Source organism: Adiantum capillus-veneris, chromosome 6, assembly GCF_014529385.1.
Source record: "Adiantum capillus-veneris isolate H3 chromosome 6, ASM1452938v2, whole genome shotgun sequence".
Lineage (NCBI taxonomy): Eukaryota > Viridiplantae > Streptophyta > Polypodiopsida > Polypodiales > Pteridaceae > Adiantum > Adiantum capillus-veneris.
Window position 1 is genome coordinate 15,418,594 of NC_140936.1, and position 27,004 is coordinate 15,445,597.

At 47.6% G+C, this 27,004-nt stretch overlaps 1 protein-coding gene across 1 annotated transcript in view; it reads right to left on the bottom strand.

Annotated features, from left to right (window-relative positions):
* Positions 1 to 1,626: 1,626 nt before the first annotated feature.
* The window catches only part of LOC147455184 (acid phosphatase 1-like), a 78,898-nt gene continuing 53,520 nt past the window's right edge, over positions 1,627 to 27,004 (bottom strand). The window contains exon 3 of the mRNA XM_086514016.1: positions 1,627 to 2,040. Within this exon, the coding sequence (XP_086370142.1) occupies positions 1,863 to 2,040 (178 nt within the window). The 3' untranslated portion in view covers positions 1,627 to 1,862. The remainder of the gene's footprint in view (positions 2,041 to 27,004) is intronic.

Here is a 27,004-nt window from a genome sequence, read left to right on the forward strand (position 1 = left end):
GGGGAACTACCTTAGAGCTAGGTTCCACTAGCTGTTGTGCCAAAGCAAGGGTGGTAATGGTTGGGGTTTTAACAAAGCCACCAAGAGAGCTACAAACTTAGTTAGCGTAATGAGTTTTTTTTTTTAAATTGATTTCAACCCAAAAGTATAATCAGAGGTTTAGTCCCCAAAGGAATGTGTGACAACTGCTTTACTATCTTCAATTCTAAATGGTGCAGAGAGGGAGTTATCGTCAGAGGGAGGCTACAGTATTTCAACCAACAATCCCCATTGTAGTGTTTAATGGCAGACCATCCTCAACATGGTGGAAAAAAAGTTAGTAGCCCCAAAGGGAGTATTTGAGTCTTTAATGGGAGGTTCTTCAGTGCATAGGCTTAGGTCTAAATAAAAATAGTTAATCACTTTGAGATAGATGTTTTAAAGTGTAAGCTAAGTCAATAATCTGTAACAGACTGATAGTGATGTGGGTGTGGGTGTGGGTGTGTGTGTGTGTGTGTATAAGGCCTCTAACTCCTCGAAATGTTATACCGTTTTCTCCCAGATTGAGGACTCCATTGACTCTCTAGTATGATGGCCATTGAAAGTTTTTCAAATATATCCAAAAGTTAGAAGTTCCAAAAATTCTTATGTATGTTGTAGATCAAGGAGTCAACCTCATGGTACAAGGATTTTTTTTAAATCAATCAGGAAGTCCTTCTCAATTGGCATATGGTTCAAGATAAGGAATTTTGAGATGCTTTCAAATTTGATATTTTAGTGGTGGTCTTTATTAGACATTTATCAACAGGTTAGAGGCAAAGTCTATAAGAAAGGAATTCACAATTTGAAAGAAAGTTACATGGAACCAACAACAGTAGAGTTACAGCAATAAGGGGAGGTGGTGAATTAGATGTTCAGTAGCTCTTGTGCTTCAATGTCAAGAGGTGGAAGAAACCTATCTCATGCCTTGGCTTGTTACAAGGTGGATCACCCTTTATGATTCAAAACAATAGAAGTTTATGTCTCCTTTTATTCAAACAACTTGTAATCCCTAAGCTCACATTTTAGCCGTTGATGTGAGCTCCTTGGCTGATATCCTTGTCATTGAGTCCTAACGTAGAGGTACTACCAAACACGGAGTCGAAAGGAGACGAAAGGTTGCAACTCTTTCCATAGCTTAATGTGTTTGGCTTGCAATATTCTTACTACTCCTTGACCAATCTTTATTGTGAGAATTTCACACAAACATTATTGTTGCCATAGAAAAATTTTCAACATATATGCTCGAGGGGTGCATCTCAAAAAAAATTAGTGTATAATGTGCATGTAGGGTGTTTTAATTCATAAAGTTTATGTTATTTTAAATCAGTTCACTTAGAGAGGTTTTTCAAATTGTTAAAAAACTGCAAGTTCAATAAGAAAAAGGGGTCATTTTATCGCCTCACACTATGTAAGTACAAGGCTTTTTTTAATACTATTTGAATGCACATGATATATATGGTTTCTTGTAAGTTCACATCCCGAGCATATATGTAGTTTCCACCGAAAACTGATTGTGATATCTCCCAAAAAGAAGACCCTGGCATTTTGGGACCTCTGCACCCAACATACAATTGTGCAACTTACACGAATTAAGCAATGTATAAAGACGCCTTAAAGTTTTTGCCATGTTCAAAGGGATAAGCAATACAATTTGCAATATAAACAAAGAAGTCAATTACAACGGTCCCTTGATTGCAAATTTCCAATCAATGACAGGTCGAATGTGTACACGAAATAATTGCACTCTTTGGAGCGTACCAAATGAAATTGCTGAAATGATGGCAGAATGTAGTGGCTCTAGAAATGATGCAATGTGGCTATATGGTACTTGAGGTGAATTATCATGCAACATAGTACATGGGATTTGGCAATTTGAACACCCGGCTTCCCACTGAGTATCCCGAAAGATCACTCCACTGGTCGCCCACATTGCCCACAATGAAATAGCCCAGGTCTTCAAGGGCCTTCCTCTTACCCGATTTGTACAACACTGCTGTTACACCTGCATCCTCACTTTGCCTAATAAAAGCAGAAACAACAACAATCTCAGGAATTACTCATATGTCTAGTTACGGACAACGCAAAGCTACTTGGCCGTCCTAATCTGGGTTTTCAACAATTGTTTACCTTCATCCAACATCAGGTCACCCTTAAATATATCTCTATCAATAGAGAGACAAACGATGATCACTCAAAACAGGATCTGATTGATCAGGAGGTGCAAAGTTCGAACAGACAATCCAAAATCTAAAATTTGCCCCCCATTCTTGATCACACCAACTTCCCACCTAAAACCCTCCCAATCCAGAAAAACATCGTCAACAGACGTCCTGGACAATAAAAAACAATTATATTTTGTCCAGTTTGATATGACCTGCACTGATTTTCCATTTTCAAAATCTTCTCACCCATCCACCAAGTCCCTGCATAGGTATTGTATAAGTAGGAAAGCAGTTTTATAACAAAAAGGTCTTCTCATTCATGGAACTCATTGTCCCTATGGAAGCTGTCCTCTGCCACGGCTTCTGCCTGACCCTTTCCTTGCATGTACTGCTTGCCTAGGCTCCCCCCTCGTCCGTAGCCCACATTCACTCTTAAAGAAAAGCACAACGAGCCGAGTCTCACTATGGTTTAGTGATATTAAGGACTTAAGTATTAATTTGTTTCTAAAATTGGCTATTCCCATTTATATTTGATGAGATTATATTTCGTTCTAAATGTGTGCACATTTGAAATGTTAGTATACTAGTGGATCTATAAGTAGGGACTATCAGGTGAATCATTATGATCAAGCCTACTACCGCGAGCAAACCTCCTCAAGAGACCTGGCAAGCACTAGTTCTTGGATCTACCGCAACAGATCTCCGTAGTATCGTCCTCCGTGTGTCAACCGCCCACCGTACGGGCCTCGAGTGCAACACCTACAAGCAAACGCTGCAGAAGGGCCAGGGGGAGCAGGAGTGTCACAAATTGCTGACGGGTCAAGCCACGGAAGAATGGAGCCAACCTGCAGATCCCGGCTGAGAGGCCTAAGAAGCAGCAGCAAAAGAAGTTTGTACCAACTTTTGGGACCCTGTCCGATGGGGCCCAAGAAACTAGAAGCCGATCCCACAAGAAAATACAAGCGTGAAAAAACTGATGACATGGCAGCCAGTACGAACCCCGAATTTTGCGCTCGCATGCTGATGTGGCAGCCTGTACGGATTTCCGGATTTCATGCTGACGTGGCACTTTATGAATTTCCGCGTTTTGAGTTGGCATGTCTTGACATGGTGGTGTACGGAATTCCCTGTTTTGTGCTGGCACCTTTTTCGCAAGATGCTTTTTGGACCAGATGCTTTTGAGTTTGAAGCTTTTCATTTAACTGCTTTTCTTGGGCCAAGGCCTTTAAATATGTGCAGAGGGCTCATTCTCTGACACGCTTCAGTAAAAAGGTGCAAAGGGTGGAGTATCGGCATTGTACTGAGTTTAAGCAATATAAAGAAATACCGAAAGGGGCGCCCTGGTTTGGAACCAATACTCTCTGGGGTGGAATTCCGCCACTCTCTCTCTCTCTCTCTCTCTCTCTCTCTCTCTCTTTTAGTTCAGTTGTTATTGAAGTGCTAAAAGTCTATTCAGTCTGTGATTTCATGGCTTCAGAAGTTAGAACCACCATCATGTCCAAACTATATGGAGACCCCGAGCTGCCGTTCCTGTGACGAGGAGAGTGGAGCGCTACAGAGAGAGAGAGAGACAAATCGCTGTCCAAAATGCTAGAGGAGACAGAAAATGCTAGAATAGTATACCCAAAACGCTCGCTGTATATGCAAAATGATACGATGAATCCAAGATTTTACCGACTCTCATCCCAACAAACAAATAATAAAGGTACCATATAAATATACCACATCATCTCAACTTATGATAAACTGGCCCAAGGGATCAAATCTAGTCCCCGGCAAGGCATAGAGCTTCTAACCCTAGGAACAAGGGTCCCACCTTATCCCAACCTTCTGAGTGGGCACAATGCGTAATTGTGAAGGTACATCTACCTCAATTACAACCGGGCACAACCACAAGACAACCCTCACTTCCTAAACTGCTCTTGGGAGATACTAAAGCCACCACTGGACAAAAGATGTAACTGTAACACCCCCTCCTAGCTCCTACACGGCAAACCAATCCAAGGGAGCTGCCATGAAGGGATAATGTCGGATGTAGTAGAAGTTTGATGAAGATATCAATTGTCACAAATTGGTGACGTGGCTACCCGGAACACACATACACTGCCCGCAGAAAAGGGGTGACGTGGCTGCCTAGTACTCACACACACCCACATGGCAGCAGTCCCGGAAATTACGGGCTGGCTTACAGTATGGACACCCTGCTGACACGTGGCAGCATGTACAGACCTCCGGGATTTGCGGTGCATTTCACGGACAGGCAGCAGTTTTGCGGCAGCTTTTGGTCTTTTACTTTTTTATGCAATTGCAAGAGAGAGAGAGGACAAAAAACAGAGTTTATCTACATAAGAAAAACTCTCTGTCAGGTGATCAATGGAATTGGGTGCATGACTGGCTCGCTGCTGCTGCAGCTCCCCCCCCTCACACCTGCACTCCCTAGCGCTACCCCCCCCTGTCGCCTGCCCCTCCTCTTGCACCCACCCTCAGCCCCCGCTCCCGCTGCCCACTGCGCTGCCCTGCACCTCCCCCTGCCGCCCGCCCTCAGCCCCCGCTGCCCACTGTGCTGCCCCTGCCCCTGCCCGCCAGCCCTCAGCCCCCGCTGCCCGCTGCCCCCCCTTTTGTTTCGCTGCCCTCACCCTCGCCTCGCTACGCTCCCTGTCCCGCCCTCCCCCACCCCTCTTCATTCACTAAACCCCCCCCCCCCCAGCACGTGGCTCATTTCGTACTGTTTTTTCCTCTCACGCCGTGGTTCTTCTGTCGATTGGCTTTGGCAGTGCTGGTTCTTCGACAGTGCTTGCTGGGGTCCCTTTGCAGAAAAACTGCTTTACCCACTCTTTCTCCGACACAGCAGTAGACACAGATGGAGGCTCCAGCTTCGCCACAGAGGGACTCGCCCGAAGCCCCCGAAGCCCGACCCCGCTGAGCCCACCATTCGACTTGGCTCTCTCGCCGACAGAGCAAGCGAGCCTTGCCGCAGAGGTAGAGCGTTTGCAGGCGACTTCGGTCATCTGCAAGATTCTCGACACCCGACCTAGCAGAGGAGAGCTGCGAGACCTTCTCCAGGCCCGCCTTCTCGCAGAGGTGGGCAAGATCTTGGATGTACAGATCCTCGGACGGGGTTACTATCAGATCGAGTTTGAGACCTCCGAGATGGCATCCAAGGTCATAGCTATGAGTCCACTGGCCATCCGAGCATCCCGTGCCCACTTTCGACAGTGGAGAGATGGTTTCGACCCGGCTTCGGATGTTCTAGTAGAGGAGGCAGACATCCCCATCTCGGTCTGCTTTCCGGGGTTTACGGAGGGAGTACTTACCACTTCTATCCAGGATCGGCTCATCCATTGGGACTGTCCTGGAGACACCTCATACGGCAGCATCAGTAGCTGCCAAGGCGGCTGGCATTCCCTCAGTTCGAGTTTTGGTCAGAGACACCCACACGCTCCCGAAGATTATCCGTTTGCCTCGGGTGAGTGGGGGGCTGGTTTAGACAGAGTGTGGAGTACTCGGGCCTTCCGAACCAGTGCTTCATTTGTCAACAGATGGGCCATCTAGCGAAGGCCTGTCCACGGAGGAGGCCGCGACCACCACAGCCTCGGCCCCAGCCTGTTAGGGCTGGCCCGCAACCACAGTCAACGACAGCGCCCACATGCAGAGCCACCCTCCGAGCTTGGGGCTCCAGCGGAGGAGGGGTGGCAGCACGCCCGTGGTAGACGACGACAGGGGCCACAGCGTCAGCCTGGCACTCAGAGTGGCCCTCAGGCGCCTCCTCAGCAGCAGTGGGTTCCCACGGGGAACCGCTTTGGTCCTCTTGAGCAGGAGGAGATCCCTGCTCCAACCCCCACCTCCGCTTCACCCTCAACAACCTCTCCCCCCCCCCCCCCCCCCCCCCAGAGTTCCCCCCCTCTTCCTCATCCTCCCCCCCGCCTTCTGCTCCCGTTGCCTCTCCACCTCGCCCCTCTACCTCTGTTGCCCCATCCCGCCCCTCTTCTCCACCGCTCTCACCCGCTCCTTCTCCCCCCCCTCCTACTCCAGTTCCACAGCCGACCCAGGGGGCAGGGCCTTCTCCGGCGGCTAGGAGATCTCTTGGCAGCGCCTTTGCCACGAGTCACCTAGCGAGAGAGGGTCAACCTTTTTTACGGCCCCCTCTGCAGATACAGACATCTTCCCTTGCAGCTATCCCTCGTGGTCTGACGAGCATTGACATCCGGCGCCGCTGGGACTTCTTTGACTACGGCTTCACTCGTTTTCTCGGCGATCCTTCAGCAGACCATGAGGCAGCCTACTTCAGGGTCCATGCTTTGTTCCTTGCCGCTAGGGAGACAGAGGCCTTGGACTCCGCAGTTGGTTTCTCCTTCCCCCTCTGTGGCACGGTCGAGACAGAGTGGACCCTCGACTCAGTGTAGGGATGGTTGCATACACAGGTCCTAGAGTTCTCTCACCACATGGGAGACTTGGAGTTAGAGACATGCTGCAGACTTTGTGGCCATTAGCCAAGTTTGCGGTGACACCCCCAAACTCAGCAAGATGTAGGCACATTGTGGTGTACTTCTTTGCTGATACGCAGTGTTTGCCATGCTATGTATACATTCATGAGGACTCCAGGACAGAGGAGGTTGCTTTACGCACGGCTCGCTCTACTTGGGCTTGGGCTAGGCATTCACTGCAGTCACGCCTATCTAAAGGACGCTCGGATGCGGATTACTCCCCATCCAAGCCAGCCTCGAAGATAGCCCGTCTAGCTACTGCGGCAGCATTTGTTCTCTCTTGCTCCCCATGAGGATCGTCTCATGGAACGTGCTGGGACTACGTGGGCCCCAGTTTCAGCATCAGCGGGGCCGATTGCGTCAGGAGCTTCAGCGTTGCCTTGTGGGAGGAGAGATTGATCTCCTTATGCTTCAGGAGCACCATCTGTGTGAGAGCCGCATTCGGCGATGTGGTCAGATTTTGCGTGGACGATATGATACCTTTTGGTCGGCTGCTTTTGGACCTAGAGGCATCCAGGGTGGGGTATGTATGACTACTGCGGACTCATTGTAGCAGGCCATTGTGGGCAAAGGGATTATTGTGCCAGGCAGGGCTCAGTGGATTACTATGCAGGTTCAGGGTGGCCTTATGGGTTTCCTGAACATCTGTGCGCCCAATGTGGCGAGTGCTCGTGCAGAGTTTTGGTCACAGATTGTTGAGTCTTTGCCGCAAGCAGATCATTGATGCATAGGAGGGGACTTCAACATGTTGGAGGACCCTTCTGACAGGATTGGTGGCAGCCATGCTACTGTGCATGGAGTTGAGTTGGCAGCTTGGGAGAGGTTGTGTATGACTTTGAGGGTCTCGGATACATGGCAGCACTCTGGTTTTGTGAGGCCCCCAGACAGTCTTGCCTTCTCTAGATCGAACCACAGAGTGGAAGGAGTGAATCTATCGCGGATAGATCGCTTCTACACTAGTGACCACTTCAGTGATTTGGGAGAATCAGAGGCATCCTGGCAGGGACCTCCTCGGACCATGCACCAGTGATCCTCACAGTGGCAGACAGGCAGAGGAGTGGGAGCACAGTGCTCCGCATCCCAGAGAGGGTCTTGTTGGACTCGGCAATCAGAGAGAGGGTAGAGGCTCTCTAGACAGAGAGCATGGACAGACAGGATTCTCCTGCAGACAGAATGGCCTCAGGCTTAGCTCAGATTAGCCATTTTTTTCTTTAGGAGTCTCTGGCTCGTCGGGCTGCAGCGAGAGAGGCGGAGCAGCGTCTCAGACGGGGTATTGCTTCACTATAGAGGATGCAAGAGCAGCATCCAGGCAGTCCATGGTTGGAGGAGCAGTTACAGCAGGCTCAACAGGAGCTTGCTAGAACAGAGGAGAGGCGTCATGAGTTTGCTTTCCACCGACAGGCATCTCAGTGGACTCAGGTGGGTGACAGAGTGACTGTTGTTAATTTTTGAGACAGTGGGACCTCGGCACTCGCATGCCAAGGTCAATCAGTTGAGGAGGCCCGATGGGTCAGTTGCTTGTGAGCCCGAGGATATGCGTGCAGTTGCTACTGACTTCTACCGTGAGTTACTGTCTGTTGAGCCCCAGTCAGAGCGGCAGGATGCATGCAGGGGGCAGGTTTGGGCACAGATGCCATGTCTTGTGACTGAGGAGATGCGTCAGAGGTTAGAGATGCCACTTCAGCTTGAGGAGCTGCACACGTCTCTTAGGGCCCTCCCCCGTGGTAGCTGTCCAGGTGAGGATGGGTTGACTCCCAGCTTTTTCTTGGAGTACTGGGACCTGCTTGGCCCAGATCTCTGTAGTGCTTTTCAGTACATTTTGCACCCACGAGTGATGTCTGACAGCATGAGTGAGGGCCTGATCTACCTCATTCCCAAGGAGTGGCTCCTTGGATGAGATTCAACAGTGGCGCCCCATCACCATCCTCAACTCAGCCTACAAAATTCTTGCCAAGGCTCTGAGTTTGAGGATTCAGCCACTTTTGGAGAGCCCTATACATGGGACTCAGACAGGTTTTGTCAAGGAACGCAGTATCCATGACAACATCTTTACTTTCTTGGAGGCTTCTGCCCTGGCACGGTTCCGTGGTGAGGACCTCGTGATTCTTCTTCTCGATTTTGAGAAGGCATACGACAGAGTTGACTGGGACTTTCTAGAGGGCACTCTACGCAGGATTGGCTTCTCAGATGCTTGGATCAGAGGGGTGTCAGCCTTGTACAAACAGGCTCACAGTCAGGTGCTTTTGGCAGGAGGTAGAGGTGGTCGCTTCACGCTTACACGCTCGGTCAAACAGGGCTGTCCTCTTGCCCCCTTTCTCTTTCTGTTCTATGCGGAGGCGATGAGCAGATTTTTGGTGTCACAGCAGGTTGGTCTACGGGGCTTAGACCTCCCTATTCAGGGAGATGAGCTACCGGACGCTCAGTTTGCTAATGACTCAGCCTTGTACTTAGATGGCCAGGAGGCCAATCTTCACAGGTGTGAGCAGGCTTTGGAGACCTTCTGTTGTGCATCGGGCGCATTGATCAACTGGAGAAAGACAGTGGCTTTCTCGGTTTGTAGTGCTCCTGTGCCAGATTGGATGCCAGGAGAGGGTTTCAGGTGGATTCCCCCAGGGACTGCAGTTCGGTACTTGGGTTGTCAGGTTGGTTTGGACTTGTCTCCCGAGCAGCAGATTTCTCCCCTTCTCCTGTCTGTCAAGAGAAAGTTGTTACATTGGAGCTCAGCACGACTTTCTCTGGCTGGTAAAGTAGTAGTTGCCAACCAAGTGTTGTTGGCGACTATGTGGTACATCACTTCCTGCTGGATCTTCTCGAGTTCTTGTATCAGCCAGGTAGAGAGGCTGATCAGGAACTTCCTTTGGTCAGGACGTGACACTCAGATAGCTCGAGCCAAGGTGGCTTGGCAGGTCATCACGCTTCCTTGTTCTCAGGGAGGGCTTGGGATCATTGATCCAGCACAGCAGAGCAGAGCCCTTCTTGGGAAGTTCATAGTCAGAGGACTTCTTCCAGGTGAGGAGCCCTGGAAGGAGTTCTTGCTGCAGAGGCTTCGTGCCAGGGTGCCTCAGTCAGGAGGCCCTTGGCAACCTTCGACCAGATGGATCTTTACAAAGATGCGCAGAGTTGGTTTGAGCAGGTGACTGGAGGACCGCTTCACTGTGAGTTTGCTTCGATCTTGGGAGCTCTTACGGCGTGGCCTGGAGCAGAGATAGACGCCGTGCACAGAGGAGCGCCTACGGCAGCCCCTCGTCCAGAACCCCATGGTTAGCACTCAGAGAGGCCACTTGGTTGGTAGTCGGCCTCATGTTTCCTGGGGTCCCATGGCAGCAGGTCCAACGCGCTCTCTAGGTGACTGGCTAGAGTTCACAGGTTTGTCAGAGGAGGTGCAGGGTTTCCAGCTACAGGGCATGAGAGGGGTGCAGAGCATGTGTCAGGACATCTCAGAGTCAGTTCCAGCTGAGTGGCTCACGCCTCTCGAGCCAGTAGCACCCCGGTGGATGAGAGCCTTCACACGACTGGAGGTTCTCATCTCAGTCAGGGCCTGCTCAGAGACTCTCCCAGCCCTTTTCTTCAAGCTTCAGGGTGGGGGACGACTTCAGCGAGTTGCAGTAGAGGCCCCGCAGATAGTAGAGTGCTGTTTCCAGAGGATCCGAGTAGTGGGCATTTGTGGGAGGACTTGCGTCATAGACCCTGACCCAACAGCTCTTGAGACTGGACACTGGAGGCTATGGGCTTGGGAGTGCTGTCCACTGGCACGAGATAGTGGGACCCTGGTGAGTGGCTATGGAGGGGCCCCTTCTCTTCTGCAGACCACCAAGGAGTCCCTTTCTTTCAATACACTGTTCGGCTTGGACGCCATATACTTGCAGCACAAAGAGAGGCCCGCCCTGCATCAGTACGTCATTAGCAAGAGGAGGGTCTCACAGTCGAGTTCTTGGTAGCCTTTTCAGAGAGGCTATGGGACTCCAGACAGCCGAGGCGCGTCACCTTGTTTCAGTGGCTGGTCGCACACAGAGCTACAACAATAGGGAAATGGCTAGTGCATAGTGGTCTCTCGGCCGCATGTGCAGCCTGTGACCATTTGGTGGAGAGTCAGCGTCACTGTCTTTGGGACTGTCCCTCGGCCCAGCAGGTGTGGCTACAAGTTCTTCGGCTGATGCCTACTCTCTCCACGGTTCCACAGTACACTTGGGGGGCAGCGGCTTGGTCCACTCCCACGGACCCGGAACTTCAGTTTGAGCTATCTTCCACCAGCAGGATGATAGTGATACAGGGGGGGCGACCTACACTCCAACCTGCTACAGAGCTTACTCCACAGGAGTGGTGCAGTGAGAGAGAGGAGTGTTGGGAGCTCATCAGTGACCTGACACTTTGGTTCATCTGGCAGGCCCGCTTTTTCCGCATCTGTGAGGCTCGCCCGGTGCCACTAGCAGAGACTGTTCGTGACTTTTGGCTAGAGCTGATCCATACTCTCAGAGGACAGCTTGAGGGACTACAGGGCAACTCCGACCACATGCGGGAGCGCCGCGAGGCTTTCCTTCGACTCTGGCGCCCTGGGCCTTTCTACACCATTGTCTAGGGTGTGCTCAGATGGCACTACCGTCCACCTGTGTGGCTCTTCCCTCCTCCCATCTCTTGATTTAGCCTCATTGTATATATGCTGTTTTTTCCTTAGGAGAGTCTCCCCATCATGGTTGTTTTAGCCCTCTCTTGCAGAGGTGGTTGTAGCCTTATAGGCAGTTTTCATTAACTAATAGAAGGATCTTTTTCACGGAAAAAAAAAAGAGAGAGAGAGAGAGAGAGAGCCAGCTTTTGCTTTATGGATTCCACGCAAATTGGAAAGAGAGAGAGAGAGAGAGAGAGAGAGAGAGAGAGAGAGAGAGAGAGAGAGAGAGAGAGAGGAAACTCTTTGCTTTATTTTTGTGGCTAAGTATGGCTAGAGAGAGAGAACCTGCTTTATGAAGAGCTTTTAAATTTTCAGCTTTTGAAGCTTTTGGGGGCTCTGCTTTTAGCATCCCTTTGTACTCTTTAAATACGTGGGTTGGCCTCTCACAACTCTGAGCATCTGGACGCAGAGTCTGAGTGTGAGCGCCTGCCCGCACTCTTGTACTTTGAACACAGATTAATACAAAAAGAAATACCGAAAGGGGCGCCAGTCTTTGGGGCCAATATCTCTAGGAACGGAACTCCGCCGGGCCAGTGTCGGATCAATTGTGAACTATGAACTGTTTTGAAGTGGTTATTTGTGCTGTCGCGGTAGATTCTGGACTTGGAGTGTCCAAGTTGGTTACAGAGGTATCTGGTATCAGAGCACGGCCAATTTCTCTTCTACGGGAAATCGATCCCTAAATTTCTTTCTGCGGCACCTATGGCTTCAGGCAAGCATCAGTCGACTCCCTCTACATCCAGAGATGCGGGGGGGGGGGATCACAACGAAGATTCAAGCACTGGGTACGGCCCGCCTCAGCCTACTCCGGCGGAGCGACAAGAGATAGAGCGTCAACGATTGATCGGCGACGCAACAAAGATGATGCTCAATGTTGCGAAGGATCCAAAATTTGCAAAATATATGAGCGAGATCTCTTTTGATGAGGTGCACACGTAGTGACAGAAGAGCACAAAACCAACCCCCAAATCCGCTCTCAAGAAACCTCCCACTCCCAGGAAGTATACAGAGAAAGAATTAGAAGAGGTGGTTGATGCACAAATTGCTCAACTTTTTGACGTGCAGAACAAAGCTGAAAAGCACGGCAAAAAGCAGAAGAAAGGCACTGACTTCCCAGGTTATTTGGGTCGTCAGTCTACTTTTGAAAAGGCAAAGAAACAGAAGAAACGTGTTCGATTTGAAGGAGTACCCAGTTCTTCTTCTTCTTCTTCTTCTCACAGTTCTTCTAGCTCATCTGATTCAAGCGAAGAAGACCGAAAAGGCAAAAAGCAACGCTTTGGAAAGGGCAAGAAAAAGGCAAAGAAGTCTGAATCTCGCCCCATGAGTGACAGTTATACAGAGGACTCGTCTTCAGACACTTCAGATTCTGATGACTGCAACTTTTATTCAAAGAAGAAGCAATTTATAAAGCCAACCAGTATGACTTTCTAGAAGACAAAAGCAAGAAAATCCAAGAGTTTAAGGAAGGTGGACAGTCAATTAAATTTGACACGTTTTCTGGTTATAGATATGCTTCGAAGGCTTTGTCAGTAGTTTGACATCGCTTTCACGGGAGGACGTTACTCAGAGCACTCTAAGATTCGGAGAGCTGCCTCTTACTTTAAGGGGAATGCTCGAACTTGGTGGTCCACGATTCTATTAAACAAGACTGCGCCAGTTAAATGGCTGAAATTCAAGAGGCTTTTTATTTCTTCTTGGCTGACTCGAGAGTATGAACGCGATATACGAACTGCTTGGAACCATCTTCGGATGACCAAGAAGGATACAGTGGACGCTTATTGCGAGAGATTATGGAGCTCTTTTCTACCCGCCTCTTCATTTAAGAAGATCTCGTTCAAAGAACAGATTGAGCGGTTTACCTTGGGTCTACCTACAGAGATTCGAGATCACTGCTTAGAACAAAAGTCAGCTTCTATTCAGGAGTTGATGAGTCATGCGAAACTGGGTTTTGCCATTCACTTCGGCAGTTTGACCTACCCCACCAATGAGATCATGACACAAAGAGCTGAACAGACTTTGACAAATGAAAGTAGAAAGAGGAAGAGCAATCAGAAAAGAAAGATGCACGACCCAAACTCACTCCTCAGGAGAGAGCTCGCTACATCAAGGAAGGGAAGTGCTTTGGATGCGGGGAAACTAGACATATCTCCGCGAAATGCCCTAATAAGGCACAGAAAGAACAGAACGACAAGGACGACGAAAGGCTTGAGAGTTCGAGAGCAACTAAGGACCGTGGAAGAAAAGGCAAGATGGACGCAGAACTGGTTCCAGATTCTGTGGGTATCAATCCCAGCATGTTGGACGAGAGTACAAAACTTTGGCGAGCTTGCGGCAAAGTGAAAGACCAAAAGCCCTGATCTTGTTTGATGGAGGAGCCAAGGCCAACTTCATTTCACCGCAATTGACTGTGCGGATCGAGATCACTCCCGATCGGATGGGACCACTTGCGGAGGCAGTTCTAGTGGCACCCGGTAGGGACGTAGCCATTACACCTGTCATTGGCAACCTTCGGTTGCATTGTCAGGGATATTTGGGGGATGAGGACTTTTACATAATGCCTTTGGAAGGTTGTGATGTCCTCTTGGGAATTCCCTGGTACCACAAGAACAACGCTGTGGTCGACCATCGGGCGAGGAAAGCGACATTGACCACAGAGAAGGGTAGAACCATTGTACTTGATATTAAACCTAAGGGCGAGTCTGTCCCTATTGTATCGGCTTCGGCCATTTCAAAGTTAATGAAATCCACTCTGTTTGTTTACTCGATCTTTTTGAAAGAGTTGAGTGTATGTCTGAACTTGATAAAGAACGCCAAGATTTTCTCCACTCTCATGCCGATTGCTTCTCAGAGGGCCTGCCAGGCGAGTTACCACCTGCTCATCCTGAAGATCATACTATTGATCTGATACATGGAAGCACACCACCGAACCGGCCACCTTACAGTGTGAGGCGAGCCTAGAATGAAGAGATTATGAACCAAGTGAAAGACCTCTTGGAAAAGGGTCTTGTCCAGCATCGTACTTCACCGTACTGCTCTCCAGTGTTGTTGGTTTTGAAGAAAGACGGATCTTGGAGAATGTGCATCGATTATAGAGCTCTCAACAAAATCACCATCAAGAACAAATTTCCGATTCCTAGAGTCGATGATATACTTGACCGACTTCAGGGATCCTCGTGCTTTAGCAGGATCGACTTGAAAAGTGGATATCATCAGATCCGAATCGCACCGGGAGATGTCTACAAGACAGCTTTTTAGACGACTTTTGGGTTATTTGAGTTTTTGGTGATGCCTTTTGGCCTAACCAATGCTCCTGCGACATTTAACCGGATGATGGACATGATTTTTAGAGAGTATAGGCTATTTGTTGGCACTTTCTTTGACGATATCATTGTTTTCTCCAAGGATGAGGCAGAACATAGCGATTATCTGCTTCAAGTCTTTCAGGTATTACGAGATCACAAGCTGGTGATTAATGCAAACAAAAGTGAATTTTTCCTACCAGAGATAACACTTTTTGGGACACATTGTGTTAGCAGCAGGAGTGCAGATAGATCCGGTCAAGATAGAGACTATCCGTGATTGGCCCGATTTGAAGAATGTCCATGAAGTTAGAAGATTCTTGGGATTGTGTACGTACTATAGGCAGTTCATTCGGAAGTTTGCAGAGGTTGCTTCCCCTTTGCATATCTTGACACAGAAAGGAGTCCCTTTCTCGTGGGGACCCACAAAGGTGACTGCCTTTCAAACTTTGAAAGAGAAACTCACTACGGGCCCAGTTTTGACTTTGCCGGACTTGCAGAAGTCATTTGAAGTATATTGTGATACTTGTGCTCGTAGTCTGGGTGCGGTCTTAATGCAAGAAGGTCATGTCATTGCTTACGAGAGCCGATTGTTCTCAAGGCCAGAATTGACAGCACAGATTTATGAGAGAGAGCTTTTGGCGGTTATCCATGCTCTTACTCAGTAGCGGCACTACCTACTTGGAGCGGATTTTACTGTCGTTACAGACCATCAGAGTTTGCGCTACTTCTTGTCACAGAAGCAGCTATCGGAAAAGCAGATGCGGTGGACGAACATCTTGTCATAGTTTCACTTCCAGATTGTCCATGTTCAAGGACAGAAGAATTTGGTGGCAGATGCTTTGTCTCGAAAGCCATTGGTTCTGGCTATTTCCGCGATACATCATAGGACCTTCGAGGATATGGTCAACCAGTATGCCACAGATGCAAATTTTGCAGACGTTTTCACACGGATACGGGATGGGGAGACAGTAGCCGGATATTCCATTCGGGATGGCTACTTGATGAGGAAAACCATATTGTGCGTTACACAACCGTTGAGGGAAAAGGTTATGACTGAATGCCACTGTCCGCCTTTTACGGGTCACCGCGGCATTGCTACCACCATGAAAGGGGTAGAGAGATACTTCTTTTGGCCGAGACTCAAGAAGGATGTGGACGAGTTTGTGTGCAGGTGCTTGGTATGCCAGAAGGTCAAGTTTGACAGGCATAAAGCACAGGGATTGTTACAGCCTTTGCACATATCCACCTGCCCCTGGGAAAGTATTGCAATGGATTTCATTTTTGATCTCCCGAGAACACAGAGTGGTCACGATGGTATCTGGACTGTTATTGACAGATTTAGCAAACAGGCTCATTTCATTCCAGTTAAGAAACCAGTCAAGCCGGATCACTTAGCGAGAGTGTTTGTGGCCCAAATTTTCAAATTACATGGCATGCATGAGACGATTGTCTCCGACAAGGACCCTGGATTTACGAGTTTGTTTTGGAAGGCAAGTTGAAAGAACATTGGCACGCGCTTGCAATTCTCGTCATCTTTCCACCCGCAATCTGACAGGCAATCTGAGATTGCCAATTTAGTGCTTTTAGATTTATTGAAGTCTTATATCTCGGATCAGAAGACTCAATGGGAAAAGTATCTACCTTTGGTGGAATTTGCCTACTACAACACGATACACTCTTCAACGGGGAAGGTGCCATTTGAGATTATTGAAGGTGCTGTGAAGGTTTCACCCTTCCTAAGCACGAAAGATAAGATTTTTGAAGCCGATGAGTATACGCGCGACTTGGACACGGCTTTTGCCAAGGTCCGCGAGGCTTTGTAGAAATCTCAGGAATGACAGAAAAAGGCAGCGGATCGCCATCGTCGCGATTTGAAATTGAAGGAGGATGATTGGGTGCTACGTTTTGAGAAGGCACGCCTAAGAAAGAAGAAGGGAAAGGAGAGGCTTTTTCCAAAGCTTAGTATGCGATACTACGGACCTTTCCCGATCTCCAAAAAGATCAATAATGTCTCCTTCCGACTGAAACTGCCTGACACTTGGAGAATTCACAATGCATTTCATGTAAGTCTCTTGAAACCTTTTAAAGGTGATGTGACCGAAGATGGGGAGCCCGATGAGCAACCCAAAGTGAAAGAAAACAAGGAGATCCTTGTTCCTGAACAAATTTTGGCACATAAGGACAGAAAGAATAAGGGTAAAGTAAAAAGGCAGTTCTTGGTTAAATTCAAGAACTATCATGCATTGGATGCGAAGTGGATGGAGGAGGAGGACCTAGCAGATACTCCTCATATTGGAAACTTTACCTTGAAGCTTTTGATTTAGCATAGTCTATTCCAAATGGAACCCAGAATTCAGCTTGGCCGGAGATTTGGTGCAGTGGGTTGCACAAGAGGGAAGTTACTTCGCTCCTTTGTCAACAGATGCCTTGATTTTTGAATACTAGTCACTGATGTCTCTTTGAGCTTCAGGGATACTGAGAGCTGACAGTATTCTGCTGTATGACTTTATGAAATGGAATTCCGGAATATAAAACTGATTTGTTATTGGCTTGTGTTTAAGTGCAGGAACTGATAGACGAAATGACTGCAGCATTTTGGTCTGAATGATCTCGAATAGACATGGTTGCAATAGGGGTTAGTCAATCGGGCATCGATAAGGTCCTGAGTGGATCTAGATGCGATTGCTAACTGCATTGCCGATAAATCATGGTCTAAGATCCGAATGAATGTTGAATGTGATTTGTCATGTGATTCCTGTGATGTCAAGTGATGTCCTTTGATGTCGTCTGATGTGACTGTCGATTGGTACATGTGCTAGATGTGTGTTCCTAGTGTGTCGGTACTAACAGTCAGTGTCTGCTAAGGCAGTTTATGGCTTCTGTCTGTTTTGCACGCGTAATCGAGATCGATTACAATGCTTTCAAGAGGGGGGTATGTCACAAATTGGTGATGTGGCTACCCGAAACACACATACACTGCCCGCAGAAAAGGGGTGACGTGGCTGCCTAGTACTCACACACACACGTGGCAGCAGTCCCGAAAATTACGGGCAGAATGACACGTGGCACTGCTGACGTGGCGTGGCTTACAGTACGGATGCCCTGCTGACACGTGGCAGCATGTAGGGACCTCCGCAATTTGCGGCGCATTTCACGGACAGGCAGCAGTTTTGCGGCAGCTTTTGGTCTTTTGCTTTTCTACGCAATTGCAAGAGAGAGAGAGAGAGCTAGCTTTTGCTTTATGGATTCCACGCAAATTGGAAAGAGAGAGAGAGAGAGAGAGAGAGAGAGAGAGAGAGAGAGAGAGAGAGAGAGAGAGAGAGAGAGAGGAAACTTTGCTTTATTTTTGTGGCCAAGTATGGCTAGAGAGAGAGAACCTTCTTTATGAAGAGCTTTTAAATTTTCAGCTTTTGAAGCTTTTGGGGGCTCTGCTTTTAGCATCCCTTTGTACTCTTTAAATACGCGGGTTGGCCTCTCACAACTCTGAGCATCTGGACGCAGAGTCCGAGTGTGAGCGCCTGCCCGCACTCTTGTACTTTGAACACAGATTAATACAAAAAGAAATACCGAAAGGGGCGCCACTCTTTGGGGCCAATATCTCTAGGCACGGAACTCCGTTGGGCTAGTGTCGGATCAATTGTGAACTATGAACTGGGCGTAATCGAGGACGATTACAATTCTTTCAAACGGGTATGTTGCCGAAGATCAGTAGGTTGAATCTCGTGCAGGCGGGACTGCACAAGAGAGGAGTTACTCCGCTCCTTGGTCACAGATTACCTAGAAAGAATAAAGTCACCGATTTTCCTTTGGATTTCAGGGATATTGATAGGCTGACAATATGCTGGATGACTTTATGAAAGAAGTACTTCGACAAGGGAATTCTCGAAACCGATTATGAGTGATGAACACTCTAACATGTGACTATGTTTGAGTGCAGGACTGAAAGACGAAATGATTGCAACATTTTGGTCTTGAAAATCTCTATACACATGATTGAAAGAAGGTTTAGTTAATCCGATATCAGTGAGGTCCGGGATGGATCTGGATGCGATTACTAAATATGTTGCTGGCAATTATAATTCGTCATCGACATAGACCAGCAAAACTGTCGTCGGCTTCACCGTCTTCGACTTCATCGTCGTCGACAAAGACCCTTAGTACCTCGTTGTCGACTTCATCGTCTTCGACATAGACCTCGTCGTCGTCCTCCCCATCTTCAACATAGAACCCACAGTCTCCGTCGTCAACCTCATCATCATCGACACAGACCTCTCAGTACCTCGTCGTCGACATCATCGTCTTCGACAAAGAACCTTATTACCTATACCCCTTCAGTACCTCAATACCTCAGTACCCAGTACCTAGCATCAATAGTGTCAATATCCATTAGCATCAGCATCATTGTAGTAGCATTGTGCATGAATAAAGAAAGTACTTGCTCTGACAACAGAGCAAGGGAGCCCTTAAGGGTTGGGACCTGACATCGCCGTGTCGTCTCTTTTCTCTCTCTCGTCTCTCTCTTTCTTTCAGTTCAGTTCAGTTCAGTTCTTTCAAGTGAACTAAAGTGTCCCGTGTGTTTGTGTGCGGTGTACTAGATCCAAGCAAAATCCTTATTCTCTTCTGCTGCACCTAACACTGCTCCATATGTGACTTGGTGGGTCTTTGCATAAATGAACTAAGAAGTCCCACCAAAAAACTAATGTCAACCGGGTGTTCAACACTCAAACAAGAGTGCTAAACAGCTTTCGATACTTTGTAGCATCTGCTACATCTGAGGGATCATTCTGTGTCAACTTCCAGTTAGGATTCAGAGGAGAAGAGATAGGTTTACACTCCGTCATACTAAATGCTTCCAACAACTCTTGGACATAGCACTTCTGAGAGGGAAAGATGCCCCTCTTTGCCTACCAAATCTCTAGGCCAAGAAAGTAGTGAAGCGAGCCGAGATGTGTCATCTCAAACTCCTTTGCCACGGTCTCCACATTAGCACATAGGGGAAACCAGCCCATCTTCTGGTTCCTAGTGTCATGTTTTTTCAATTATTTTCCGTAATGAATTTAAACAGTGTAATTAAATAGTACAAAAGTGTTTAGTGTTCACTTCTATTTTTGTGACGTTCACAAACAAATCGGCACGAAGACACGTTCAAAACAGATACCATCCATTTCAAACAAATTCCAAACAGGATCACCAAACAAGTTCTCAAAAAAATTCTCAGACAAAGTTCAATCTTAAAAAGCAATCTCGACATTAGTCGAGCTCGAAAGACGACTGGCTTTCCGTCCTGAAACCTACACCAAAATTAGGGTTAGATGTCTTCCATAAATTTGTAGTCGACCATAGCATGGTCCATAAGCTCTTGAATAGTCAAAACAAGCCTCGATAGACAATGTTCCTATAGCGGTGATGGTAGTCCCAAGAGATAGCAATCACACTGGACCCCCAAGGTTATTAGCTGAAGAAGAAAGACCTATTGCAAGATGTCGAGAAGTTTTCAATTTATAATCTGCTACGGTTTTTGTGGAAAGCATTTCAAGATACCCCACTCTGCAAGAAGCTGTACTCCAAAGGAATCTAGATGTCAGAAGGCATATAACTTCGGGCAAAAGAATTTCTTGAAAGCTTGCCCAAGTCCTTGGAGTGTGTGGCTTGGTAGCTATAGACTTCCACCACTTCATGGCACTGCCTCTAAGAAAAACGACGGCTCAAAAAAATGTTTTGATCCTTCTCGTGCAAGTAATCGTTATAATTTATGCCCTGTAAGACAAAGCGATGAAGACGGGAGCCTGGGAGTGACTAATAAGTCCGGGGTCGGAACACAAAGGTTCTTCAATAAAATTTCCAATGGTAAGCTTTGGAAGCGCCACCTTGCTCTGTCTGCTCTTTGGTAGGACCGGTATGCTTTCAGAAAAGCACACGTCTGAAGCTCTGATACCACTGTCACGGCGACGGGCAACATGTGTCAATGGAAAAAAACAGACTAAACAACTTTAAGTACTTCAAATAACAACTAAGCCAAAAGAGATGCACGACACAGGAGACGGAGTAGCGGAGTTCCACCCCAAGAGAGCATTGGCCCCAAACCTTGACGCCCCTCTCGATATTTCTTTATATTGCTTGAACTCAGTACATCGCTGGTACTCCATCCTCTACACCTTCACCCTGAAGCATGTCACAGAATGAGCCCTTGGCTCATATTTATAAGCCCTTGGCCTCTCAAAAGCAGTTTACATGAGAAGCTATAAACTCAAAAGTGTATGGTCCAAAAGCGTTGAGCCCAAAAGCTCTTAGCGCATTTCACGTAAATCCGTATTGTCACGTCAGCAGCCCATTAGCGCGAATTGTGGACGTCCGTACAGTGCCACGTCAGCATTGTTAGATTTACACCACTTTGTTGCTTCACACAGGTCTAGGGCACTTCCTTGTACGGCTAGTGTCTCTCGGCTGGCCACCCATAGTCTAGGTTGTAACTTGTCCAGTCGCACGAGTTTAGGGCCAGCCGCCCACTTGAGTTGGACGCCCACCTTGGGCACTCCTATATATGGGGCCAAGGGGGTTGATCGCCCCCTCTTCCCCACTCTAGCGTCTCTCTCTCTCTCTCTCTCTCTCTCTCTCTCTCTCTCTCTCTCTCTCTCTCTCTCTCTCTCTCTCTCTCTCTCTCTCTCTCTCTCTCTCTCTCTCTCTCTCTCTCACGTGACACATCCAACCCTATGTGTCCGTGGACAAGCTACAGTATGATCACGGTTCAGTCAGTCCAGATTTAGCAGTGATCTGGCACTTTTGTGAGTCTATCCGTAGACCATGCATGCCCAGTCACTTAGTGTAGATGCATATCCTCTGGTTGCACACAGCATGATCATCAGTATTCCCATCAGAATCCATTAGAATCAGTTAGGGGAATTTTCCAGTGCATTTAGCCTATTTTCCCTATTTTTGACATTTTTCACTTATTATTTTTAAGTGACTTTCCAACAAAAGTAGGTAGGGCAATTTTGCTAAGAAAATATATAAGCAAACCAAAGCTAGCACTCTTTGGCAGATGAGCAAGGAGCACAGCAGGCCCTGAGGCAGCAGGTACCCCTTCTCTCTCAGTAAGACCTCTCCAAGCCTTCCTTGGCGAGCCCAGAACCTCCCTAAGTCTAGCGTTTTTGCTATCATCGCCACACCTCACCCTAGCCCTTGCGTTTTCAGCCCTGATCATCGCCAGCAGTCCCAAGAACCCCATCGTTTTCATCAACGATACCAGATCTGCTAGCGTTTTTCATTTTCAGCCATTGTTGCTGCAGATGTACAGCGTTTTCAGCGTTCAACACAGCAGCCGATTCAGCCCTAGCCTCATGCAGAGTATCCCCATTTTCAGCCCTCAAAAACGCAGCCAAAACAGTCATTTTCAGCCACTGAAAACAGTCCCAGATTTCAGCCCCTAGCGTTTTTGGACAGCAGTAGAAAGACCACAGATTTCAGCCCTAAAGTCGTCGTCGTCATCCCCGTCGTCGTCATTGGCGTAGTCCCAAGTTGCATCAGTCCATTGCATCGTCATTGTACCACTTTGTGCAATCAATAAGTAGACCACTCTCGCCGACGAGAGTGGGACCTTCGGAGGAGGGTTTTACGTCGTCTCTGGTGTCGTATCTCTCTTCTCTCTCTATCTCTCAGACTCATACACGTGCACACATAGTGTCCATTCACTTTGTTTGTGATCATAGCACTTTCCATTAAGAACGGAAGGCTCTCCCTTCCATAAGAACAAAAGGAACCTTGAGCACAGTTCGGAGCACTCATCTTGAGCAAAGCGCAAACATTCATTCCGTTGCACCTAACATTGGTATCAGAGCTTTGGTAGTGTTCTGTATCACTCAAGGAAAGAACCACAAAAACCACAAGAATTCTTTTTGCTTGTTGAGGTCGCACAAACCCAAGTTCGCTTGGGCGTGTCAATTCCTAATCGTGTTTTGTTGAAGAGTGACAGGAATCCCAAGAAAGAAGGGCTTGTCCAGCCTCCCCTTGTCTCTTTTCACTCATTGAGAGCGGACCATGCACTTAGCGGCCGGCCAATCGACGTGAGGTGGGAAAAAGCAACCTTGGTCTGAGCGCAAGGCCGCCAAGGGGTGCGCCCGCGGAAAAGAGTAGAACTCAGGTGAAGAGAAGATCCTTCTCAAACACGATTTGCAAGCGAAAGAAAACCTCAAGAACCTCAAGATCCTCAAGAACCCAAGAACTCAAGACCCTCAAGAACCCAAGTTCCTCGTGAACTTAAGAACCAAAGATCATAGTGCATGGTCGTTACCCGAAGCGGAATGGATACTTCGCATACAGGTGATGAGCATGAGAGAGGCGACGAAGATTTTTCCCCACCAGGAGATTTTTTCGACCCTCCCCCTTCGCCATCTACGCCACGAGTTGTACTAACTCCTATGGAGATGATGGTCAAGTCGATGTTGGACATGATGGCACAACAACAAGAAACGAATCGAGTTGCGTTGGCACAACTCGCAAGCAAAGCAGAACGACAAGAAGCTAAGGACCGTGAGCGCGACGAAAGAATTGAAAGACTTGCCGCAGAACAAGCAGCTAAGGACCGTGAGCAAGTAGCTAAGGACCGCGAGCGCGATGAAAGAAACGCAAGACTTTCCGCACAACAAGAAGACAATCGCCTTGCTTTAGAACGCGAACGCGACGCACGAAAAGAAAGAAAAGAACTAAGAAAGGAGGAAGCAGCAGCACGAAGCGCGGCCTTGGAGATCGAGTGAGAGGCTCAAAGAGAACTACAAACTCAAGAATTGGTTCGACATGTACTTGCCTCGAAGATCGAACCACCCAAAGATCGTGGGAGTTCATCAAGTAGCGCAAGCCACAATGCGGATTCCAACCATACAGTCACAGAGAAGTTCGTATGACCGTAAGATGGATGCTACAGTTATTCATTCTTGGTTGCATCAATTTAATGCTTATTTTGCGACAACTAAGAAGACAAGAAATAGCAAGGTTTTGGTGGCAGCTATGTACCTTGCCGGTGATGCCATCAATTGGTACCACGCATGGTAAGAGGCACAGCTAGCCGTGCACCTAGAGGAAGCCGACGGATTCACGCCCCTTTCCTTCAATTGGGCGGATTTCCAAGACAAGCTCAAGGCGCGGTTTATGCCACCTCAGTACCTCGCACAAGTGAAGGACGATTGGCGCGCTCTGAAGCAAAATGCTATGCCGGTTATATCTTTTTCTAATCGTGTTTTGCAGCTAGGTACCCAATTACGCAAGTCGGATGATGAACGCAAAGAGGCATTCCTTTTTGGGTTAGACGACTATATCAAGTTTGATGTAGAAGTCTTCGATCCAATCGATCTCAACAAGGCAGTAGCGCTTGCTCTCGCAAAGGAGATGAAGCACAACAAGGGAAAGCCTAAGGAGAACAAGACTTCCACAAGTACCTCGCACACTTCTCAGAACCCTCAGAACGGTAAGAACGGTAAGACCGGTAAGAATGGTAACTCTTCTAATCAATCTTCCAACAGTCTCTCAGAAAAGAATTCTTCCAATGAATCTAAGGGTAAGGCTAACACAATTGCTAAACCTAAGTTTACTCCATATGAAAAGGTAGCACAAGGAATTGTAGGACGATACATCACGTCGGAAGAGCAAAGCACTTATTCTAAGGAAGGTTGTTGTTTTCATTGTCACAATAAGGGTCACATAAAAAGAACATGTCCTAAGCTTGAATCGAATGAATCTAAGAAATCACAAAACCCACTTCCTGTGTCAATGCAATAAATGATAACACGAGTGTGCCCCAAGTTTCTCATGACCCTTCCATTGATGATTCTCTCATTAAATGTTATGGTCGTACGTCGGGGCAGCGTTTTGTCATATTGTTTGACCCAGGTAATATGCATGATGTGATCAGTCCCTCTCTTGTTGAGAGAGCCCGCCTCGAAGTTAGTCCGAGATCTCCTATGGAGGTCTCTGGCTTTCTTCCCGGTATGGACACTCTAATCACGGAGGAGTGCCTTGATGTGTTTTTTGGAATTCAACAAGCTGCCTTCACTAGAAGATTTGTTGTTTCTCCTCTCTCAGGATGTGATATGATTTTGGGCATTCGATGGTTTCGTGATAATAACCCCCTCATTGATTTTGAGGCTAACACTTTCACTCTCAATGCCAAAAGTGATTCTCCTATTGTCATTCATAGAGAGGACATTGTTCATTCTCCATCTCTCATTGCTAATATGCAGGACAAGATTGAAAGGATTCGGGAAACGGAGACTCTCTCAGTCTCTTCTTCTCCCAAGCATGCCACACAGGATTTGCAAGATTGTGAGCAACATGATGATTTGATTGATAATGATAAGCATGATGATTTGCATGATCACGATGTGATTTCTCACAAGCATGATGAGTTGCATGAAGAAGATGTGATTGTTCAGGAGGATGATGTGTTAGTGGATGCTTTTTCTAGCAAAGCTAACGTCGTTGCATATTCGATCAATCAAGAAGGATCGATCTTGGCTCTCGAGCCTAGGTCCAAAGAACCCTCACAGGAAGTATTATGTGTTCGCCTGATTGATACGCACGCATTGTTCGAATGTTTCATTCGTAACCATTTCCTATATTTTAGTCAGCATCGTTATGTGATCCCTTTTCCTAGGCATGACATATTGTATGTTGAGCACGTTTCTCTCATGGATGAGCACGAATATATGCGGATTTTTCGTGAAAAGCTGAAAAGTATGTATGTAAGGAAGTCACGTTCCATGTCTCTTCCTTGGCATGATGTCACGTGACACATCCCAACACTATGTGTCCGTGGACAAGCTACACCACAGCAGGGTTCAGTCAGTTCAATCAAGTCTAGATTAGCAGTGATCTGGCACTTTTGTGAGTCTATTCGTAGACCGTGCATAGATGCATATCCTCCGGTTGCACACAATATGATCATCGGAATTCCCATCAGAATCCATAAGCATCAGTTAGGGGAATTTTCCAGTGTATTTAGCCTATTTTCCTATTTATTGGTATTTTCACTTATTATTTTTAAGTGACTTTCCAACAAAAGTAGGTAGGGCAATTTTGCTAAGTTAATATATAAGCAAACCCAAGTTAGCACTTTCTGGCAGAAGAGGCAGCAAGAGCACCTTGCTCAACAGATAACTTCTCAGCAAGACCAACCCCCGCGACTACTCTCACATTTTCTCCACAGAAGACCTAGCGTTTTTGCATCAGATCAACCTTGGCGATTTGTGCACAGCAGATCAGCCCCGGCGTCATCACGACACAGCAGATCAGCCTAGCGTTTTTGCATTTGCAGAACCCCGGCGACAGAAGGACCAATTTCAGCCCCTGGCGTTTTTGGATTTCAGCAGCAAATTAAGACCGGCATCATTCACCTAAAGTGTAGCAGATTCAGCCCGTAAAGACCATCAGTTTTCAGCCCTAAGAAACCTCATTTTTCAGCCAAGAAAACGCAGCCAAAACAATCATTTTCAGCCACCGAAACAGCCCCGAAATTCAGCGATCAGAAGATCTCAGATTTCAGCCGTCGTCGTCGTCGTCGTCGTCATCGTCATCGTCATCGTCGTCATCGGCATAGACCAAGTTGCATAGTCCATTGCATACGCATTGTACACCTTTGTGCAATCAAAGAATAGACCACTCTCGCCGACGAGAGTGGGGCCTTCGGAGGAGGGTTTTACAACCCCTCGGTGCCGTATCTCTTCTCTCTCCTTCTCTCAGTCTCATTCACTTGCACGCACAATATCCACTCACTTTGTTCGTGACCACAGCACTCTACAAGACGGAAAGCTCTCTTTCCCCAAAGAACTAAAAGGAACCTTGAGCAATAAAGATCACTAATCTTGAGAAAATACAACATTCATTCCGCTGCACCTAACATTGGTATCAGAGTTTTGGAAGTGTTCTGCATTACTCAAGGAAAGAACCACAAGAATTTTTTTGCTTGTTGCGATCGCACGAACCCAAGTTTACTTGGGCGTGGCGATTCCTAATCGTGTTTTGTTGAAGAGTGACAGGAATCCCAAGAAAGAAGGGCGTGTCCAACCTCCCCTTGTGTCTCTTTTCACTCATTGACAGCGGACCGTGCACTTAGCGGCCGGCCAATCGACGTGAGGTGGGAAAAAGCAACCTTGGTGTGAGCGCAAGGCCACCAAGGGGTGCGCCCGCAGAAAGGAGTAGAGCTCGGGTGAAGAGAAGATCCTTCTCCAACGTGATTTGCAAGCGAAAGAAAACCTCAGAACCCCAAGAACTCAAGAACCTCAAGAACCCAAGAACCAAGACCCTCAAGAACCAAGTTCCTCGTGAACTTAAGAACCCAAGACCACAAGAACCACGATTGCAGAATGATCATCACTCGAAGCAGAA